This window comes from Agelaius phoeniceus, chromosome W (genome assembly GCF_051311805.1).
Source record: "Agelaius phoeniceus isolate bAgePho1 chromosome W, bAgePho1.hap1, whole genome shotgun sequence".
Taxonomy (NCBI): Eukaryota; Metazoa; Chordata; class Aves; order Passeriformes; family Icteridae; genus Agelaius; species Agelaius phoeniceus.
In genome coordinates this window covers 6407057-6428732 of record NC_135301.1, presented here as the reverse complement: position 1 = coordinate 6428732, position 21676 = coordinate 6407057, and the positions used below count along the sequence as shown (strand labels likewise).

At 41.5% G+C, this 21676-nt stretch overlaps 1 protein-coding gene across 1 annotated transcript in view; it reads right to left on the bottom strand.

Moving 5' to 3' along the window:
* The window catches only part of LOC129133639 (ubiquitin-associated protein 2-like), a 178071-nt gene that overhangs the window by 130224 nt on the left and 26171 nt on the right, over nt 1–21676 (bottom strand). The window contains exons 6-7 of the mRNA XM_077193162.1: nt 9487–9541; nt 8191–8294 (exon numbers count right to left, since the gene is read on the bottom strand). Of these exons, the coding sequence (XP_077049277.1) occupies nt 8191–8294; nt 9487–9541 (159 nt within the window). The remainder of the gene's footprint in view (nt 1–8190; nt 8295–9486; nt 9542–21676) is intronic.

Sequence of the window (21676 nt, the reverse complement as noted above, 5' to 3'; positions counted from 1 at the left end):
CTCTCTCTCTTCCCTTTGACCCTACTCCTTTATCCAAAGCCCACTGCTGTGTGCTTATATAGGAGATCAGGGATTAACACACCAATTTCAAGCCAAATGTGTAATTTACAAATAAATCTCTCTAAGCTTTTGCAGACCTAATAGCCTCTCTGATTTGGCCTTATCATAAAGCAGAGCAATAAGGCTCAGGAGCTCAGTCCCTGAGTAGGGACCGGGTGCCCAAAGCTAGCTCGCTCATGCCAATGCCGCGGGGCTACCATCTAGCAAGCATGGTGATTATCAGCTCTGTAGTGATTGCAAGCTCTTAGGATTTCAGCTTTGCTTGCTAGGTAGTGGTGCCCTGGGCTGGAGGCTGCAGCAGACGGAGAGAGAGGAGAAGGAGAAGGTGCAGGCTGTTCCACGGAGATGGCTTTATTTGGGGAGGTCCGTGAAGGGTCTCTGCTCTTCTTCTTTCTCCCCTAATGGGGTACAGTATGCTTCTTTTATAGGGTTGGAAAGGACCCAAGCTTGACCAATGGTAAGGGGTTAACATGACATTGCCTTATAGGGTTACAGAGATAGGTTAAGGGCGGAGGACAGGGAAAGAGGAATTTTCTTTTGCTGTTTCAGCATTCCTATTGTTCATATTCTCCATGGTGCTTTTCCTAAATCTATGGGGTTTACTACACAGACCTGATTTTTTTAATTCCTTTCAACCACAAACATTTACAAATCTTGGGTGCTCCCTTTACCTTAAGGGTGGGATGTCACAAGAGACATTTTTGTTTTGTCAGTTATGGTACCTTTTCCCTTTGCCTGAAAGTAAATTAAGATGAGCAGTAAAAAGGTACTTAGCACCCCAAAAGAAAATTCATGCTTAACTAGTTTGCTTTCAATTTCCACCAACCAAATGATTTTGCAGGAACTCCTCACACTGACACTCACTCATTCATACCCCTAAGAATCACTATTCTGACAAGGACAGGGAAAATTCCCAAATGCCTTCTCACACTTTCTCCGTACCATGTTCCCCAACTTTTCATACATACCTCAAATTGTGTTACTGAAGTTCAGAGCAGTTCTCAGTGACATATGCACAGCCTAACAACAACAATGCACTTGACATCCAAACAGAAGTTCCACATGTCCCTTTGGATTCCCACTAATCTATTTTCTCAGTAGCACACCCCTCATGTAGATACATTTGTACTTTTACTGGGATCTGTTTATCAACACCAAGATACTCTTATTCCTAGGCATAATTCTTCCATTACTGAAAACTGAGGAGATGCCTACAAGAAGAAACAGAGTTTGCCATAGGGAACGCACATGAAGGCTACCTTGAGTTAACAGAGAGGGTCATAAAACATTTGAGCTCACTTAGGAAGTGAAACACAAGTCAGTCATGTATAAGCCTTACAGTTGCATTCATTAATAACTAATCAGTGAATCTTCTACCTCTGGTCCAGTCTCCTCATGCCTTTCTTCTCTATCTTCTTTCTTTAGCTAACCTTATTGCTTCTTCAATACTTGTGACAAGATACTTTGTCCTCTGCTACCATATAGCAAACAACATTATCAGTATTCCTAGGTGGAATTTACAAGTCATTAGGCATTCTTCTAACTTATCTGTTAAACTTATTTGAAAAATTAACATCAGTGAAAGTAAAAGATGTGTTTCTGTTTGCACTATAGCACTGAGCAATTTCAAAAGTAATTCCTAGAAAAGATGCCATAATTTGGCCAGTGCTCCCTTTCAGCAGCTATTAATATACTCAAGGCCACTCTCCCACACTGGACTAGAAAGGACTCAGAGTGACAAAACAGCTGCATCATAGGCCCTCCTTAATTCTGAGCCTGTTATTGTCTTCTCTGGTTAAGTGGAAACTGCCTTATATGAAGTTTAGAAAGCTGCATCTCAAAAGGCTCACAGCTCACAGCAGAGCCAAACAGAGCACACTCTGGCCTCCAGTCTTCTCCTTCCACACTTGACACGGGTTGATGAAAAATCATCTGAGTAAGCTTCAGCAGTAAAGAGATCAGAAGTTATCCTTTGCTGGGGTTAAAAAAATTCTCATACTACTCGATGGTTCCCAAGTGTGGACAATAACATCCATAAATTTCTCCATCCTGATGCAGGATTTCCTGTGTCTTTATCTCCTGTAAGAGAATACAGGAAGCAGAAAGGTATCGTGTTTTACCAATCACAGACAAGCAGGTTGTGGATGTTCTCAGAGAGAAACAGATAGTTTTCCAGGCATCATCCTGGGGAAATTGTGAGAAGCTCAGAGAAAATAATTAAAACAATTCTTATCTTGGTCTCTGCAGCTGGTGTTTGTGAACATGTGGATCGTGTTCTACATGATGTTTATGGAAAGACGGTGTTGTTCCTAATTAACCAATGGGGTGACAGGTGTTATTAAGAACCAATCAGGTTCTGGGTGAACAATGTTGCTTATTAAAATGTGAAGTTTTGTAATAAAGTGAGCTTTTATGCCTTCTGAAAATGCATGGAGTTGTGTCACCTTCATTCCCATTCCCGACTCAATGGTGACAGCAGGTCACATTCTTAATTTCTGAATTGCCACGAAATCACTGTTAAGCAGTTCCTTTCCAAACTAGGCCCGTCTCTTGTTTTTAGCCAGGAGTGTGTACTTCACATTTGAAACTTCATACAGAAACACACAGCTGCTTCTATCTTCAGACAGGCCGATTACTCTTTTGGCTTTCATTCAATTGCCTACTCATGCTTTAATTAATAATGCTCTTCAAAGGTAGCAGATCTTAGAATTCTCCTCCATCCTAGAGACTCACATTCTTATATTATACAGGGGGGGGGTGCCAAAGCCATCCCAGTGTCACTGAGTGAATTCATATTTGTAAATGTTTTTTCTTTTTCTACTTAACTATTCATACCCTACTGTTCAATCAATGCCCATGGACTAATCACTTTTAGTAGGACTTATGTGAGATGAGTTGTTTAGCTTAATAAGTAAGTTTTAAATAAGAACGAGTCATTTAAGAGTTATAATATTGTGTGATTTAGTATGCTGTTTGCTTAGCTTTACTTGCTTACCATGAGTAGCTGTATTTGCTGAAGCCTTAGGCTGCAAGCTGTATTTTCACCATAGATATGCTTTTGGCTAGAACAGAGTTCACTTTCTTAGTAATTTTCCTAGTAGCTGGTGCAGTACTGTGTTTTGAAGGTATAGAAGCCCAGAGATTTCTTTGTTCTGGGTGCCTACTCAGAGACAACCAGCTCCAGCTGACCTGCTGCTATACCACTCTATTAAACTACTTATTTTTATTACATCCAGCACCTGAGACTGCTGTGGAAAACCTAGGGTTGAGCCTGAAAAAGAAGGAAGTGCACCCAAGAGTAGGTGTGTATTAAAATTCCATTAGTAGACTTATTGGAAACAGAGAGGGGTGTGTGGCCTGATCAGTGTAAACTGCACAAGGAGACAAGGCTGGTGCTTGGCCTGATCAGAGTAAAGCGCACAAGGATAAATTAGTGATGGGAAATATACCCAACACAGAAAAGGGGGTGCACTTGACCAAGGTACTACAAAACTGGAAAAGAATTTTGGTACAGCAAATTATCAAAAAGAAATACACACATATTTTATATCGAGAAGACTGGCCATTTATAACTACAGATGGAACCCTGGCAGAACAGTGGCCACTGCAAGGGACCTTTGATCAGCACAGACTTACCTTTCTGCAACATAGACTAAAGGATAGGTTCCCAGGACAAATGGATTACTGGTACATTTGGGATGGTTGGGTGTGAGAGAAAAAACACCCAAGTCAGGTGCGAGATGAAAGAAGCATCACCAAAAGTAATGCTTGCAGTAGCAGAGCTTACTGGCCTAGACAAGCCTCAGATAATTGCTCTGCTGGCTGCCAGATTCTATCCTATACTTTCTAGTGTCTTGCCTAATCCTGCTGCCATGCAACAGAGGGCTGTGGTTGGAGCACCACCTGTATTGCAAATATTTACTAAACCACCTTGGAATCCCGGTGACTTGGCTTTATGTGGGAAGTAAAATGCCGAGACTAAGGAATGATGCTGAGAAATGTACTCAACTATTTTCCAATATATGCACTGGATACAATCCAAGCTAGGGAGATACTGAGGTGTTGCTGAGAAAATTATTCCAACCTGATAAAAGATAACATAAATAATAAGGATGCTGAATTGGCTCAACAGGCAAAAGGTGACAGAAACCCCTGGGCAGCAAATAATCCAAACTGGGACTATAACAACTACTCATTTTTTCATTCACCAATTCCCTAGGGCTGCTCTCAGTCCATTCTCCACCCACCATGTATTTGTGCTTAGGATTTCCCTGACCCAAGTGCAGGACCTTGCACTTGGACTTGTTGAACTACATGAAGTTTGCACAGGCCCACCTGTCAAGGTCACTCTGGATGGCATCCCTTCCTTCCAGCATGTCGACTGCACCACACAGCTTGATCTCTTCAGGAAACTTGCTGAGGGTGCACTCAATCCCCCCGTCCATGTCACTGACAAAGATGTTAAACAGCACTGGTCCCAACACCAATCCCTGAGGAACACCACTCATCACTAGTCTCCACTTGGACATGGAGCCCTTAACTGCAACTCTTTGAGTGCGACCGTCCAGCCAACTCCTTATGCACTGCATGGTGCACCCACCAAATCCATGTCTCTCCAGTTTAGAGACAATGATGTTGTGTGGGACAGTGTCAAATGCTTTGTACAAGTCCAGGTAGATGATGTCAGTCACGCTTCTCTCATCCAACACATCTGTAAACCCTGTCATGGAAGGCCACCAAATTTGTCAGGCACGATTCACCCTTAGTGAAGCTATGTTGGCTGTCACCAATCACCTCCTTATTTTCCTTATGCCTTAGCATAGTTTCTGGGAGGATCTGGTCCATGATCTTGTCAGGCACTGAGGTGAGACTGACCAGCCTGTAGGTTCCTGGCTCTTCCTTATTTCCCTTTTTAAAAATGGGGGTTATATTTCCCCTTTTCCAGTGCACATGAACTTGTGCACCTCCAGGTTCCTTAAATGGTCTCAAACCTGATCTTCTCCTCTAGCAGTCAGTTCCTCATTTTCCCATTCCCTGCCTTTGCCTTCTGCAACTAGGGTGGTGTGGCTGGAACACCTGCTGGTGAAGACTGAGGCAAAAAACTTTGTTGAGTACCTTAGCCTTCTCCATGACCTGGATAACCAGGTCTCTCCTGTCCTTTGGGAAAGGGTCCACATTTTTCCTAGTCTTCCTTTTATCACCAATTTACCCACAGAAGCTTTTCTTGTTGCCCTTGGCATCCCTGGACAGGTTTAGTTCTGTTGGAGCTTTAGCTTTCCTAACCTGATTCCTGGCTGCTCATAAAATCTATATTCCTCCCAGGCTATATGTCCCTGCTTCCACCCTCTGTAGGCTTCCCTTTTGTGTTTAAGTTCGTCCAGCAGCTCCTTCTTCATCCATGCAGACCTCCTAGCATTTTTGCTTGATTCCCTCTTCATTAGGATGCATTGCTCCTGAGCTTAGAGGAAGCTATCCTTGAACAGCAACCAGTTCTCTTGGACTTCCTTTACAGGGCTTTATCCCATGAGACTCTACCAAGCAGATCTCCAAAGAGACCAAAGTCTGCTCTCCTGAAGTCCAGAGCAGTGAGCTTGTTGTGCATCCTCCTTGCTGCTGCTCTAAGGTTCTAGAACTCCATCATTTCATGGTCACTGCAGCCCAGGCTGCCCTTGAGCTTAACATTACCCACCAGCCCCTCCTTGTTGGTGAGAACAAGGTCAAACATAGCACCTCTCCTTGTTGGTTCCTCTATCACTTGGAGAAGGAAGTTGTCATCAACATATTCCTGTAAACTCTTGGATTGCTTGTACCCTGCTGTGGTGTTGTCCTTCCAGCAGATACTGGGGTGGTAGAAGTCACTCCTCATGAGGACCAGGGCTTGGGAACTTTAAGCCACTTCTACCTGTCTGTAGAGGGCCTTATCAGTTTGGTCTTCCTGGTTGGGTGGCCTGTAGCAGACCCCCACTATAATGTCACCTGTCCCTCCTCTCCCTTTAATCCTGACCCATAAATTCTTGTTCAGCTCTTCATCCATTCCCAGGTAGAGACCCATTCTTTCCATCTGGTCATTGACATTTTAATTTTGTCACAAGTTCTAAAGTACTAGAACTAGAATGTTATATATATGCAAAAGGGGTTTGAGGAAAAAAGGAAGTATGTTCAATTGTGTCAGTCCACACCACCTGAAATACAAGTACCTAATACACAACCTGGAGATGGAAGTGTTAATTAGGTGTTTTCACAAAAATCCAAATTAGAACCCAAATGGGAGAGGCCATATACTGTCTTAATGTGTTCTAATTTTACTTTTAAAGTTTTATGAAAGAAAATTGGATATACCATTCTCATGTCAAATGAGCAATGAATAACCAACCAGCTTACAAATATCTGCATTGGAAAGAATCTATATACCAAAGACATGAAGTGGAGCATCTCACTACTCTTGGCGTTGTTAATCCAGAGGACCACAACTGCATGGCTAAGTATAAAGTCAATGGATGACCCACTGTGGTATAAAGTTAACAAGACTAAAGGGGAGGTATGTGACATAGACTTTTACGGGATGGGTGACCAAACCTTGGAAAACGCAATGAAAGAGCTCTCTTTTTGTAAATTGGATACAGCTCAAAATCTAACTTTGATAGAGATAATCAGCAAGAAGAAAGTTCATTGTTCCGATGCTACTAACTGTTGTTTAACAGTCAATTCCAGTTGTTGTGTATGGTTGGACATGGAATTTCAAGTAAATAGAATATATGTTAATGTGACATGCAAAAAAATTCACTTTCACCTAGGTATGCTCTTGACTAGAATAGACTTAATTTTCTTCTCAGTATCTGGTACAGTGCTGTGTTTTGGATTCAGTATGAGAATAATGTTGATAATACACTGATGTTTTAGTTGTTGCTATATAGTGTTTACTCTAAATCAAACACTTTTCAGTTTTCCATGCTCTGTCAACTAAACTAGTGCACAAGAAGTACAAACCAGAAGATAAAAAGGCTACAGCCATCAGCAGAAGTTGCGACTTGACAAGAACAGTTAGTGGTCTGTCTGTGGACACAGAGAAAGAATACAATAAAGGGTTATAAGACCCCAGACCAAAAATCACCATTGGACCAAGTGGCGTGTGAAGGTATGTGGTAATCACATATCCTCTGAACAGAGAGAGACATAGTTCTCCCAGGATTTTCGTGGGAAGCTTTGGGAAGCTGTGAGAAAGCTCAAAGAAAGAATTAAAACAATTATCTCTCTTTCTATAACTGTTGTTTTTAGATATGGTTCTCCAGAGTGTGCTATTCATAGTTCACCAATAGTGTGAGAGTTTTTTACTTTGAGACCAATCAAGTCTCACCTTAGCGAGTCGCATTATAAAAAGACACACTATTTTTCATTAAAGCCTTCTGATTCACCTTCTGAAGACTGGAGTCTTTTCTTCCCATCCCTGACTCAACAGCATCATCGGTATGTGAAGAATGGGTGAAGAACATGTGCATAACTACGAGGGCATAAAAGTCTAGGGTTTTCTTTGTTTGAGGTCCCTCTCCAGAAGCACCCATGTTGAGTTGACCTGCTGCAGTATCACTCCTAAATTATTTTTATAAAATCAGATGCCTGAGACTCTGCTCTGGGAAACCTAGGGTCAAGCCTGAAGAAGGAGGAAGCACGCCTGAGAGGGAATGTGTGTAAGCAAGGAGTCGAAAGGGGCACCCATTGGTTCACTGGAGCTGCCTACTATGAAGGGACTCTGGTCTAAGCAGTAAAGTCTCAGGTGGTATGTGTGTGACTCCTTGAATGGTGTGAGAATGCTCAGGCATTGGTTTCTCCTTTAACACAGGTCTTCACATACAAGACTCTTCCAATAACTCTTCAAATCCCTTTGTCTCTCAAGGATTTGTTAGCATTAAACCAAAAAAGTTGCAAATTGCCTTCCCTTCATTCTAACAGTCAGGCTACAGCATGTGCTCTGCACATTAGTAGCAATTAAGCTATAAAAAAGAACTAATATCTGTGTCATGTGAAATGTAATCACATTTTCAGAAGTTAACTGAACACTAACAGAATGGTTATTTCAACTGCAATTTGCTAGAGGTCTTAATTTCAATCCTTCCACTTCTTGAAGCATCTTACCAGTTCCATCATCTGCATCATTCTGACCAGTCTCCCAAATCTCTGATTTTGTCCCAAAGCCATCAGTGGCAGAAGACTCCATATAGTCTGCAGGATTAAATGTCCTAGAGTTTTAAAAGTTTAAAAATGGAAGAGAACACATGGGTCATTCAATGAACATAGATGTCATCATTTTTATCTGAGGTTGCATTAGGTTTAACTTCTTGATTTCCACATAATCTATCTTGATAGTTTCAGTTTCAAAAATGTTTCCTCTATGAGCAGACACAGATAAAAGAGGGAGAAAAGAAGGGGAGAAAAAAAAAGTGAAGAGACTGAAAAAAATTACTGTAGAGAAACTGAACCAAAACAACAATTCCTGAAATAGCAGTTAACAGCATACCTACTCCCTCAGTCTTATAAAGCATTAGTTTATATGCATAATGATAAGCCTCTCTGAGGTGATAGTTTCTCAGAAGGTGGTTTACTGATGAGAAACCAGTATCATGTCCTTTAAGAGCACCAGACTTGTGCAGGACAGGAGTCAGACCATCAGTAAGACTATTTCAGAATGCACTCTTGACACCAATGCCAAAACACACGGATAAAGCTAAAAGGTGAAAAAGGATCATTGAAGAAAAACCTCTTTTCAGTTTATCATCTACAAGTATGAACAAGAAGAATTATCAGAAAAGTAGACTTAATCATCTGTTCATCATGACATCAATGATGCTACATAAAATGTCATTAAAGGCAAACACTGAGTGAAAGTAGTGGAGGCTACATTTCATAAAGCAAGTTATTCCACCAAAACTGAGAACAAACTTTAGAGCTGCTGAGTAACTTCTTTTGATTTTGTTTTAGGGTCAATGTATGTCCAAACAGCTAAAGTATGAAACCTCAAAAACAGGAGAAAGTTTAGAATCACTAGTCTTTTGGGTTTTATATAGAACTTGAAAGTTCTACATTACACTGAAAGAATTTTTTTTTAATTGACCTAGAACTATATGCACCACACAAAACTTTCAGTCTCCAAGACACTACTGATGGCTGCAACTGATAGGTACAAATGGTTTCCCCAAGTTTGAGATATTAACATTGAGTAAACTCACATTAGGTTTGTATAGGTGTGTCTAGGTAGAAATACTGGTTTAAGACAAAAATAATCCATCAATAATCTAAGACATTTTGAATTTTTGTATCTATACAGGTTTATCAAACATACAGCAACATTAAGACACACAGTGGCAACACTGTCAATTAATATTGCCAGTGAGTTTGATCCTTGCCGAAATCTGTGCTCTGTGTGTTTCTTACCCCATGCCTTGGGTTGAAAACCTCCCTGCTCCTCTCCCTCTGCCACGTCCAAACCCTAGGAGAGAAAACACCATTTAATAGCAACAGCAGAGGAGCCACCAATTGCTAGCCTGTCACATTAGAAAATATAACAGTTGAAGAAAAAAAAGTACTGTGGTTAAATATAATTTACTTGCCAAATTTCCCTAACACATGCAAGTAAGCCACAATTCATATAACACTTTGTGTTTCAGTAGGACTTGCAATTCTTTGCTATCTTTTCTGTATCTAGTGAAGTAGCTCCAAATGCCAAGAAAAAGACTTTACCTAAAGAATCATCCCATGAGACTGCTATTGCCAAATCATTAGACATTGTTCAAAATTTCATTTAATTTTTCCCTCTTGCTTAAATGCTTTAAAATTCCAGCCTCCCTGCATACCTTGATCTCTCAAGAAATTCCATCACTTCTTATCCGTGAGAAGAAAGTTTAAATATTCCATTTGCTTCCTTCTCTGACTCAGTCCATCCCTACCCTCCTGTGCTTTCACCAACCTGTTCCAACACATTCCTTCTGTTTCCCCTTTAAGCATAACTACTGACATTATAATTATCCAATTCAAATTACTCAAACTTCCTTGTTATCGCCCACAAGAATATTAATTTCTATTTTAACAACAACAAATATTTGTTGCCTCAAATTTTGGTTACCAACCTCAGTTTACAAGCTTCTTAATATAGTGAATGGTTTTATTTTTGCATGTTGCATAGTGCCAAGAAAACACAAAAATTTTTGTATTACTTAACTGTCCATAAAGCACATGTCTATGCAAACTGTCAGAAACTATTTCTTACATGTGGCATATTTCTACATAGTTTTGGTGGAATTTTTTTCTTTTTTATAACATCAGTATCTGAGGCTTTTTCAGTTTGTTGGGGTTTTTTTTGAGGGAGACTATGTATATTATTTGGTATTACATGAGTTGCTGCTGAGAAAAAAGTGATGTTTATTTTAATGACAAAATTATGTGGTTATAAAAAGTAACTGAACAACTACAAGCTTACCAGAACACAAAAGTTATAATCCTAAGTCACTGATATACTGGTTGTCCAAACATCAAAATTACCTATGAAAGGCTTCAAATTTGCATCAAAATTACCCCTTATTTTGAGGGGACCATCTAAACTGAATAAACAGTAGATGCAAGACATGGCAAATTCAGTTTAGAAAGTTCCTATTTTAATGACTTTCCTTTTCCTCCCCTCACCACTTGTTCTCCTCCTTGCCCTAATTCACTATCCATGTTTTAAAAGACATTTCTGGACTGCTAAAATACTGTGGTGGTTTGACCTTGGCAGGAGGTCAGGTGCCCACCAAAGCTGCTCTTATCACTCCCCTCCACAAATGGACAGGAGAGATATCACTCACCAATTACCATCACAGACTAAACAAACCTGACTTGGAGAAATTAATTGAATTTATGATCAAAATCAGAGTAAGATAATGATAATGTGAAGTAAAACAAATCTTAAAAACACCTTCCCCCCGCTCCCCCCTCCTTCTCAGGCTTAACTTTATTCCTGATTTTCTACCCCCTCTCCCCCAACAGTGCAGTGAGATGAGGAATGGAGGTTACAGACAGTTCATCACATGTTTCTGTCACTGCTTCCTCTTCAGGTAAAGGAGTACTTTCCCTGTTCCTGCATGAGGTCCTTCCCATGGGAGACAGTCCTTCATGAACTTCTCCAGTGTGAGTCTTTCCCACAAGCTGCAGTTCTTCATGAACTGCTCCAGCGTGGATCCCTTTCATAGGGTCAGTCCTTCAGGAACAGGCTGCTCCAGCATGGGTCCCCCACAGGGTCACAAGTCCTGCCAGCAAACCTGCTCCAGTGTAGGCTTCTCTCTTCATGGGGCCACAGGTCCTGCCAGGACCCTACTCCAGCACAGACTTCCCATGGGGTGACAACCTTCTTTTGGGCATCTACCTGCTCCAGCGTGGGGTCTTCCACAGGCTGCAGGTGGGTCTGTGCTCTCCTGTGGACCTTTATGGGCTGCAGGTAGACATCCTGCAGGTCTTCACCATGAGCTGCAGGGGAATCTCAGCTCTGGCACCTGGAGCACCTCCTGCACCTCCTTCACTGACCTTGGAGTCTCCAGCACTGTTTCTCACATATTGTCACTCCTCTCTTCCTTGGATGCAATTACTTCTGTGCAATATTTTTTTCCCCTATCCTTAAATATGTTATCACATACATTACTACTGTCGCTGATTGGTTTGGCCTTGGCCAGTGGTGGATCTGTCTTGGAGCCAGCTGGCATTGGCTCTGTCAGACATAAGAGAAGCTTCCAGCAGCTTCTCAGAGAAGCCATCCCTGTAGTCCTCCCCTTCCCTTGCTACCAAAACCTTGCCATGCAAACACAAGGACTTCTTAGAAATATCAAATTAGCAGGATAGCTTTATCCACATTTTGATTAAAGGGTTTACCCCTATTCTATACAGGATGACAACCATGTAAACCTGAAGAGGAAGGATTTCCATCTAGCAAGGCATAACAACAAGAACACAAAAGAATGAAGTCTGACACTAGGCCATTTTCCCTTCTTGACACTCTTTTCACAATCATCTGGAGAGAAGAGACAGAGATTAGGAAAGGGGCAACAAGTGCAACCTGGCAGTTGCCATCCCTCTTCACTGAGCCCGCACATGGAGCCGTGCTCTTTGCTCTGTCATAAAGAGTGTCCCAGACCCTGCTGTCCCCATCTGATAACAGCCTTCTAAACCTCCTTGCTCAGCCTACCTCTTCTACTGCTTTTCTCTCCTTCACCCACCTCAAATCCACAATCTGGGAAGCTTATCCATGGCATTACAGGGTTGCAGCTTTAGAAGTGAGTGCACTCTGGATTATCTTTCTGCCGAGTAAATATTGGTTGGTTTTCTTAAAAGAGTAGAACCAGCTAGAAAAGTTTACTTGGGGACACTGTACTTCCTACAGCTATCAATACAGTATTAAACACCATTTACTAATGATGCACAAAAGAGAGATCAAAAGTTTTTTACAAACTCAACTACAAGACTGACTGGGAGCTGCAAATCACAGTAACAGTCAAGCAGAAATATTTTTGAGTGAGGCAGACATTAGGTACAAAGAGAGTAGCTGGAATAGCTAGCATAAAAGTAGAAATAGATTTTAGAAGAGGAAGTCTCCCCAGCCTCCCAAGTGCAAAAGTCTGAAAAAATAAGTTAAGCATATTACACATAAGATGAACTTTTAGTAAACAAGGCATGTGTACGATACCATACCAGGATGGGCACAATAAACTACTGGCTGAAAACAGCAATAAGAACTTCTAACAATTTTAGAAACTGCTAGAAAAACATCATGTTGTTCCTGAAGCTCCATGCACAGTCTTAGACTACCAGTCAGCAAGGCATTTTCAAAGTGATCTGGTATAAAAAGTTAATCCTGAACTTGAATTTCAAGTAGATTCCCTTAACTTCATAAACCTGTGTCTATGCCTTCTGCCAAAACTGAAACTAAGTTTAATCAACAAATGCAACAAAAAGTATTCTAGTGAAGACAAAAGAGCAGTACCAAACCAGCAGGGTTAGCACTAAATTCAAATCGGTAAGACACTTATGAAGAACTAATTCAAAATATGGGACAGTGAATACCCACCACTGAAAGACCACCCTGACATAGAATCTCATACATCATGGTCATTGTGAAAAATGCATATTATATGATTGGCTCTTCGCAAATATTAACATAAATACTATATGTGTTATGTTGGAAAGTTATGCTGTATTAATCTTTTTTAAGTAGTGCTGTATTAATCTCTTTTAAATAGTGTGGTAAATACAGTTTTTCGGCTATTAGCATAATATTAAAATAAAAACTATGCAATATAAGATACTTTTTTTAACTAGCTCAAGGAATGGATAAGATAATCAAGAAATTCTTCACATAGAGATAACAGCAACAAGACACCAAGATCCCAAGAGAAGAATGATCGCCTCCTTATCGGGACAACACAGACTTCGAGGGACCAAGCCGACTGATTTACAAGATGAGGGGGGAAGCTGAAATTAAGCAGAAACACCCTAGTTTGAAAGGAATGTTTGAATCATGTATGAGATATTTATATGAATAGGCTATTGCTTTTAAGGGTTAATCCTTTGTTAGAAAGGTGTGTTTTTGTGGAAAAATGCAAAGCACCCAGACGTCCATAATTCTTTGCTTTTATTGTCTTTTATTGTCCTAAGTTTGATTATCCAAATTCTTATTGTCCTAATTTTTATTACTATTTTCATTGCTATTAAGCTTCTAAAATTTTAACACAAGTGAATGGCATTTTTCACAGTCATTAATGCAAGATGCCAGTGGGAAGAGCTGATATTCTCTGACACAATCAAATCACTACTGTAGTCTTAAATTCTCATGCTCAGAAAGTTACTTCACTGCCAAAATTAAAACATGGCCTTAAAACAATTAAAAGCCACACAGCTTTCTATCATAGAGAAGTTAGGAAGCAACTGTGAATGACCATCAGGTATTTCCAAACTTTTGCTACTTTTTAACAGTGACTAAAAGGTCAGTGAGCAAACAGGGCTTCACACAATTCAGAGCAGGGATCCATATTCTGAGCATGCAATCCCACAGTAACTTAAACCCATTTAAATCAGAACTACTGCAATAGAAGTTTCTCACTAGTGATCACAACTCTGCTCTTTCCTGCACTAAGCTTTGCACATACTGTCAAAAAAGTAAGTGAGCACAAAACCACCATCAGAAAACAAAATTATTAGGTCACTGTTGTGGCTCTTCAAACCAGTTTCCTGCTTGCTAAATGCCAGAAAACCAGTCACCTTTATACAAGGATAAGCCACCAAAACCCCTGTAGTCCCCAGCTACCATGATGCCTGCCCTCTTGTTATTTTTTTGGCTTGGTTAATTTTAAACTTAGATCAATCCTCTAATAAAGTTCAAATGTACCAAGAGGCAGACAAGATAAATTCTTCCCTGCAGTAATGCCAGTTTATGCTTTTAACATAAAAATATAGGTTTAACACTACTCTAAAGAGATGCACAGATATGATTTATATTACAACAGCCAATGTTCACTAATTTTTTTCCTGTGGTAATTCACAATCAGCAATTTTTCTAACATTTTTATATACTGACAAAAAGACAAGTGACATGGCAGTAGCTCATTAAATCTTCCACCAACTCTAAAGGAATAGACTTTCTTAAAATCAATCAGCATATTGAGCACAAAAGCAAAAACTGGAATTAGGCAAATAACAAAATTACACACACCTCCCTCAGTTGACTAGGTTCACATTAGCCCCCACTTATTCAATTTATATTTTTCTTTTCTGGAATGAATTACAGAGAAGTCAACCTAAGCAGGGAGTGAGATTTTGTTTCCACTAAAACCCATTGGGAGTTAAAAACATTTATAATCACACAATCAAGACTTCACTCTGGTACCATCCATGCATAGAAAGAATTGTTCATCTCATACACAACTATTCTTCCCACAAAACAAATGCACACTACATGGAAGCATGGAAAAGGTGTGTAGCATCACAACTCAGATTGGAGCACTCCATTAACTTAATAACTTAAAATGTAAAAAATCCAGTTTGCTGAGCTTGCAGACCTAAATCTTTCCACTGCATCACAGAAACTTTATTTTGAAATTCAGATTTTCACAATGACAGGTTTAATTAGGTGAAGACACTTTAAGGTTAAGAAATAGGCTTAAGAACAGTAAGGGAATGCAGACTGGAAGTGCAGGCAACACCTTATCTCTGCACTTATCTCTGACTACACAATAATCAAACAGTCCTGGTCTCTGCTTTGGAAATACAGAGCCAGCCATCCTCCCAGCAGACACTAAGGTGACAGAAGTTTAAGCCTTGCAAAGAGATAAGGACGCTAAATATAGAAAATTAATATTCTTGGTATTCCAGATTACCAAAACAAACACTGAAGTGATATTCAATATATTATAATATCTTGATATTAATTATATATACATTACAATTCAAATAATTTTGTCTTGTTAGTTATCATAAAGCTAGAAGCATTAAATCAGTTTCATATTATAATGCACGTACTCTAGTAACCATTTATAGAATCAGAATAATTAAGGTTGGAAATGACCTCCAAGATTAAGTCCAACTGTTGACCTAGCACCAACATAACATCCCCAAGTGCCACATCCATATGCATGAACACTTCCACTTGCTTGTAGTGAGAGGCCAAAAATTCAACACAGAATTCGAGCTGTGGCCTCACCAGTGCCCAGTACAGGGGAATGATCACTGCCCTGGTCCTGCTGGCCACACTGTTGCTGATACAGGCCAGGATGCCATTAACCTTCTGGGCCACCTGGGCTCATGTTCAGCTGTCTGCTGACCAGCACCCCCAGGTCCTTTTTTGCTGGGCAGCTTTCCAGCCACTCTGCCCCAAGCCTGCAGTGCTACAGAGCGTTGCTGTGACCCAAGTGCAGGACCGGGCCTTTTGCCTTGTTGAACTTCATACAATTGACCTCAGCCCATTGATCCAACTTGTCCTGATCCCTCTGTAAAGCCTTTAGACCCTCCAGCAGATCAACACCAACTTGGTGTCATCTGCAGACTTACTGAGGGTGCACTCGAACCTCTAAAGCAATCATAGATAAAGATATTAAGCAGGACTGGCCTAAACACTGAGCCTTGGAGAAAAGCCTAGTAAATGGCCTGTAGCTGGATTTAACTCTGTTCCCTGCCACTCTCTGAGGTCAGCCGTCCAGCCAGTTTTCTACCCAGCTAACAGTGTGTCCTAGGGTGACTTTATGATACTTGTATCCCCATTCGTCTGTTTAGCCCAGAAACAAGTTTTGCACCTCTAAGACTGGTTCCAAGAGTGAAGGGGGGAAGAAGAAGCCCACAGTTTGTTATCAGAAACTGCACTCACTCCTCCACATTTCTGCTTCTGGACTGCGTTGTCTGCAGATGGACAGACAGACAGCAGGACAGAGCGCTCCTTTGTTTTAGTTAGTTTCTAGCTAGCTGAGGCAGAGAAGTTCCCTAGACTGTGTTTTTGTCTTTTTCTTTGGACCTGTTTAAACCTGCTCTGGACTGAACACCAAGAAGAGCACCGGCAGCTCACACCTGTGGCCCACCAGGCCGGACCTGGACAGCAGCATTTCCAGCACCAGAGGGACTGATAAGAGACTGAGTAAGCTGAGCTACAGCCCATGAAGGGGACTTTTCTGAGTTTGTCATCTCTTTTGGAGCGGTAAGAGGTTTTATTGTTTAATATTGTCTATTTGTGTGTGCTGGTGAATGCTTTGCCTGTTAAATAAACAGTTTTTTCCACTTTTCTCCAAGGAAATCTTTTTCCCCTAACCAGTTGGGGGAGGAGCCACTTGAATTTGCTTTTCTAGAGGAAACCCCTTTAGAGATTTTCTCCCAAATTTGCCCTAAACCAGGACACAGTGCAACTGGCCAAGCCATGAACAGCCAGTGCCTCCAGGAGAATGTTGTGGGAGACAGTGTCAAAGGCTTTACTAAACTCCAGGGAGACAACATCCACAGCCTTTGCCTCATCCACTAGGCAGGTTGCCCTGTCATAGAAGAAGATCAGGTTGGTCAAGCAGGACCTGCCTTTCCTAAACCCATGCTGGCTGGGCCTGATCCCCTGGTTGTTCTGTAGGTGCCATGTGATGGCACTCAAGATTATCTGGTCAATTACCTTCCCTGGAAACGAGGTCAGGCTGACAGGCCTGTAGTTCCCCAGATCCTACTTCCAACCCTTCTTCTGGATGGACATATTTGCTAAACTCCAGTCTTCTGGGACCTCCTTGGTTAGCCAGGACTGGTGATAAATGATTGAAAGTGGCTTGGTGAGCACTTCTGTCAGCTCCTTCAGTACCCTTGGGTGGAGCCCATCCAGCCCCAAGGACTTGTGTGTGTCCAAGTGGTGTAGCAGGTCATTGACCATTTCTCCTTGGATTGTGAGGGCTTCATTCTGCTACCTGTCTCCATCTTCCAGCTCAGGGGGCTGGGCACCAAGAGAACAAACTGGTCTTGTTATAAAACACTGAAGCAAAGAAGGCATTGAGTACCTCAGCCTTTTCCTCATCCTCTGTCACTATGCTTTCCCCCACACTTAAGTGAGGATATTCTCCTTACCCCTCCTTTTGCTGCTGATACAGAAACATTTTTATTGTCTTGTATGGCAGCAGCCATATTAAGGCTTTGGCCCTTCTAATTTTCTCCCTGTATAACATTATGACATGGTTGTAGTCCTCACAAGTTGCCTGCCCCTTCTTCCAAGAGTGATCAACTCTTTTTTTCCCCCCAGCTTCCAGCCAAAGCTCTCTGTAAAGCCAGGCCTGCAGTCTTCCCTAGCAGCTCATCTTTCAGCACATGGGACAGCATGCTCCTGAACCTTTAAGAATTCTTTTTTGAAGAATGTCCAACCTTCTCAGATTCCTTTGTCCTTCAGTGTAGGGGAATAGAATATAAGAAAATAAAGATAGTGTAGAAAGCAATCTTACCCCTAAGGAGTTGCAGCTGGGCCAATTATCAGAGATTAGGAATAGGCCTGACTTTAACAGGCCACAGCTGTAACCAATGAGAAGAAGAGTGCTATAAAAGAGTGGGCTGTCTAGTAAAGAAGAAAGAGTCAGTGCTCTGAGGAGATGCCCACAAGAAATACTGAGAAAGTATGAAACTTTTGGGATAAGGAGACAACAGTATGGAACTCCTGCAATAAGATGACAACACTTCAGGACTGCCTCCCAAGGGAGTCTATCAGGCAGCCTCCTAAAAAGGCTAGTACCTATAGCATGGAGGCTGAAATACTGAGTATCAGGGTTTTCCCCCCTCAGTGAACATCATATTTTCACCACAGTGTCAATCTCATTTCTGCTATTTTCAGTGCATATAATTTATTAAAATTATATTGTTCTATAGTAAAGAAGTAACACAATGGCCCAGAAAATCTTCACCTATAAAGCAGTCAGTAAAATAACTCCAGCCTCAGTAGGTAGCTTAAAATAGAGACAATGCATTGCAAAGATATTAGCTGACCCCTATTTTTTATCCAATGCCTAGATTCCTACATATACATGCTCTGCATGAAACATTTCTAAAAAAGCATTCTGTGGTGATAACCAGCCATGTATTTACTTGCAGCTGAAGCACCTAATTCTGTGTAACAGAAAAGACTACCAGATGAAATGACAGAAGATTATTATTATTTTGTCTTGGTTTTGTAGACAAAATTTGGGAGAAAACACCCTGTAATGAGTATTTCCTCTAAAAGGGAAAGAACTTCAATAACCCGGTTTTCTTCTGCCAATGAAATTGATACCAGCAGGTGAAAGTGAAAAAAACCCCAAAACTGTTTATTAACAAAAAAAAAGGGGGGTGCCCACAAGGCACCGAAAAGGATTGAATAAATGCTAGATATGAAATCCCAGAAACTTACCCTCCACCCACACACCCACAGCAGAACAAAAAAAAAACCCCTCAAATTCCCAGGGAAGAAAAATACACAGGCTGACTGTGTGGCCTGGAAAACAAAATGGTGACTGGTCCCTTCTGTCTCTGGGAAGGGGAAGAGTATAGTATTTTGGGCAACCCCAACATCTGGGAATGATTGGTACCTGACTATTGATTCAGAATGTTGAACAATTGTTTTATCAAAACTATACTATTTTGCACTAATATTATATTAAATTACATACTAAAGAGATATTAAAGAATATTAAAAAGATACTAAAGAAAAACTTGTGACTGTCTGCGACAGCTAGGACACAGCTTTGACCTAATTGGCCAAGGAATTAAAACAATCCTCAGCAGAATCTAATTGACAAATTACTTCAGGTAAACAATCTTCCTAACACATTCCACATGTGTAAAACAACAGGAGTAGAGAATAGAGATAAGAATTGTTTTCTCTTCTTCTCTCTGTGCTTCTTCAGGAAAAATCCTGTGAGAGTGAATTATGTCTCTCTCTGTTCAGAGAATGTGAATACCACAGAAGAGGAGTTCACATAGCAGCCTGGAGCAGAGCAGAGGGGAAACCTGTTGATGCTGTTGATCCTCTAGCGTTGGTTTTCCTCCTCACAGCAAGCAAAACTGGTGGATTTTGATGTCCCTTCTTTTGCTGTCTCGGTCTTTCCTGGGGTTCAGACAGGCCATGGCTGCCCCACAGGCTCCCCAAGCCAGAGAGAAAAAAAAAACAAAACCAAAAAAAGTTGCCGAAAGGATTTGCCAGTGAAAAGCCTCTATGCCAGGGGAAGGTAAAAAAACAAAAAAAAACCCCAGAAGTTTCTTGCCTAAGTTGGTGAAAATTAATCCAGCAGAAGGCAATGCAGTAACAATCTGTGTAGCCACCAACCACTGGAGAGAGAGAGATTGAACAGAGCCCACGCCTGGGGCTCCCAGGCTCTGGCCCCACCCCCTGGTTCATCTTAAAGATACTGCAGATATTTCTGGGCATAAAGCAGATGATTAGGGAATAAAGTACATCATAAAATCACCCCAAGACAATTTCTACTAATATCCAAAGAAGGGTCAGCCATCCCTGAAATACTGAGAAATAAATTACACAGCTTTATATAACTCCCTGCAGATTTCACAGTTTTTGTCATGGTTTAAGAGCGGCACCCCCTAATTTGGTGCCACACGACCACCACCACACTCACTTCCCTCTCCCCTCCAGTGGGAGATTTAAGAGGCAGAGATTATGGGTTAAGATAAGAACAATTTACTGGAAACAGCAACGAGATAAAAAAACAAACAGTAACAGCAACAATACTAATGACAAAAGCATACAAAAACCCCACATTCACCAACTGACCTGGCACCACACAACCCCCCCCAAGAAAATGAACAAAATGGCGGGGGGACCCTCTGCAAGCCACCTTTTTCTTCCTGATGGTAAGCAACATCCCCCTCCTCCTCAGAAGTGAAAATTCCTTACTGCTGCCCCCCCCAGCAGTGAGATGCACCCAGAGGCTCTAGGATCCATGCCCTCACAACTACTGTGGAATAATTCACTGTTCTGGCCAAAAAACCAGGACATTATCTACCCCTTGTTCTATACCATCTAGCTCATGTCCAGATCTTATACCTTCCAAATATATACGTATGTATATATAAAAAATATACACAAGCAAACATATAATTTCCATTGTCAATGGCCAACCCTCCAAGATGTCTTTAGAGTTAATTTAGTCTGACTGTGAGTTCTATCTGTCCTAGATGCCTTCCAGGGGAGGAGGGCTGGTGTGCTGTCATCTGGCTGCTGCATCAGGAGCTCATGACTGGTGTATCTGGAGCAGTCCATCCTCATTGTCCATGGTAGTTATGGCGCAGTGGCAGAATCATTCAGCAACCGATATTATACAATTCAACATTAGAGACTGTTCTCACCGAAAATCAAATTCCCTTGAGGTACACATCACATTTCCCCATTCCTCTGCATTACCAACCAAGTGCACCCAGGTCCCTGAGCAAAAACAATCCCACTGATGGGTTTGCCTTTCCTTGAGGCAGGACTAATCCAAACTGTCTTCCCCCTAACATATTTCTCATATTGTGGTGGTTTGACAGGAAATGTGTTTCCTGGGATGCTGTGGTCAGGCCAATGGATGTTCAGATTTTAATATTGACATCTAATCTGGCCATTAGGACATGGATCCGCCTCTGAGAACACAGGGTTAAAAGCAGAGCTCTCCCCTGGGAGGCTCTCTTGGGTTTCTGGTGGGAAAGAGTTCGGGTCTCTCCCCTGGCCCAGCTGCTGGCTGGGTGGGGGGAGGGGAAAAGCCATGTGGCTGGGAGAGGTAGGCCTGACCCTGGGGGTGGAAGAGAGAAAGAGAGAGAGAGAGACACCAGGAGCCATCGGGCAGCGAGAGAGAGAGAGAGAGACTGAGTGTGTGTGAGTGTGTGTGTGTGTGTGCGCGCCGGAGACTGTTACCTTGGAACTTGATAAACATGTGCCTGTGCTAGCAGCACAGCTGAGAAGGAGATGAAGGGGGGGGTGCAGCCGGCCGCTTGTAGGAGCTTTTAACCCCTTTTTGGACAATGAAAACTTTACAGAACATTGACCTTTCCTAGAAGAGAGATAGAGTGGAAGATGAAGAAGGAAATGGGCAAGTGTGAGAGAGGTCTGGGCAAGTGAGAGATGGTGGAAGAATAGAGAAGA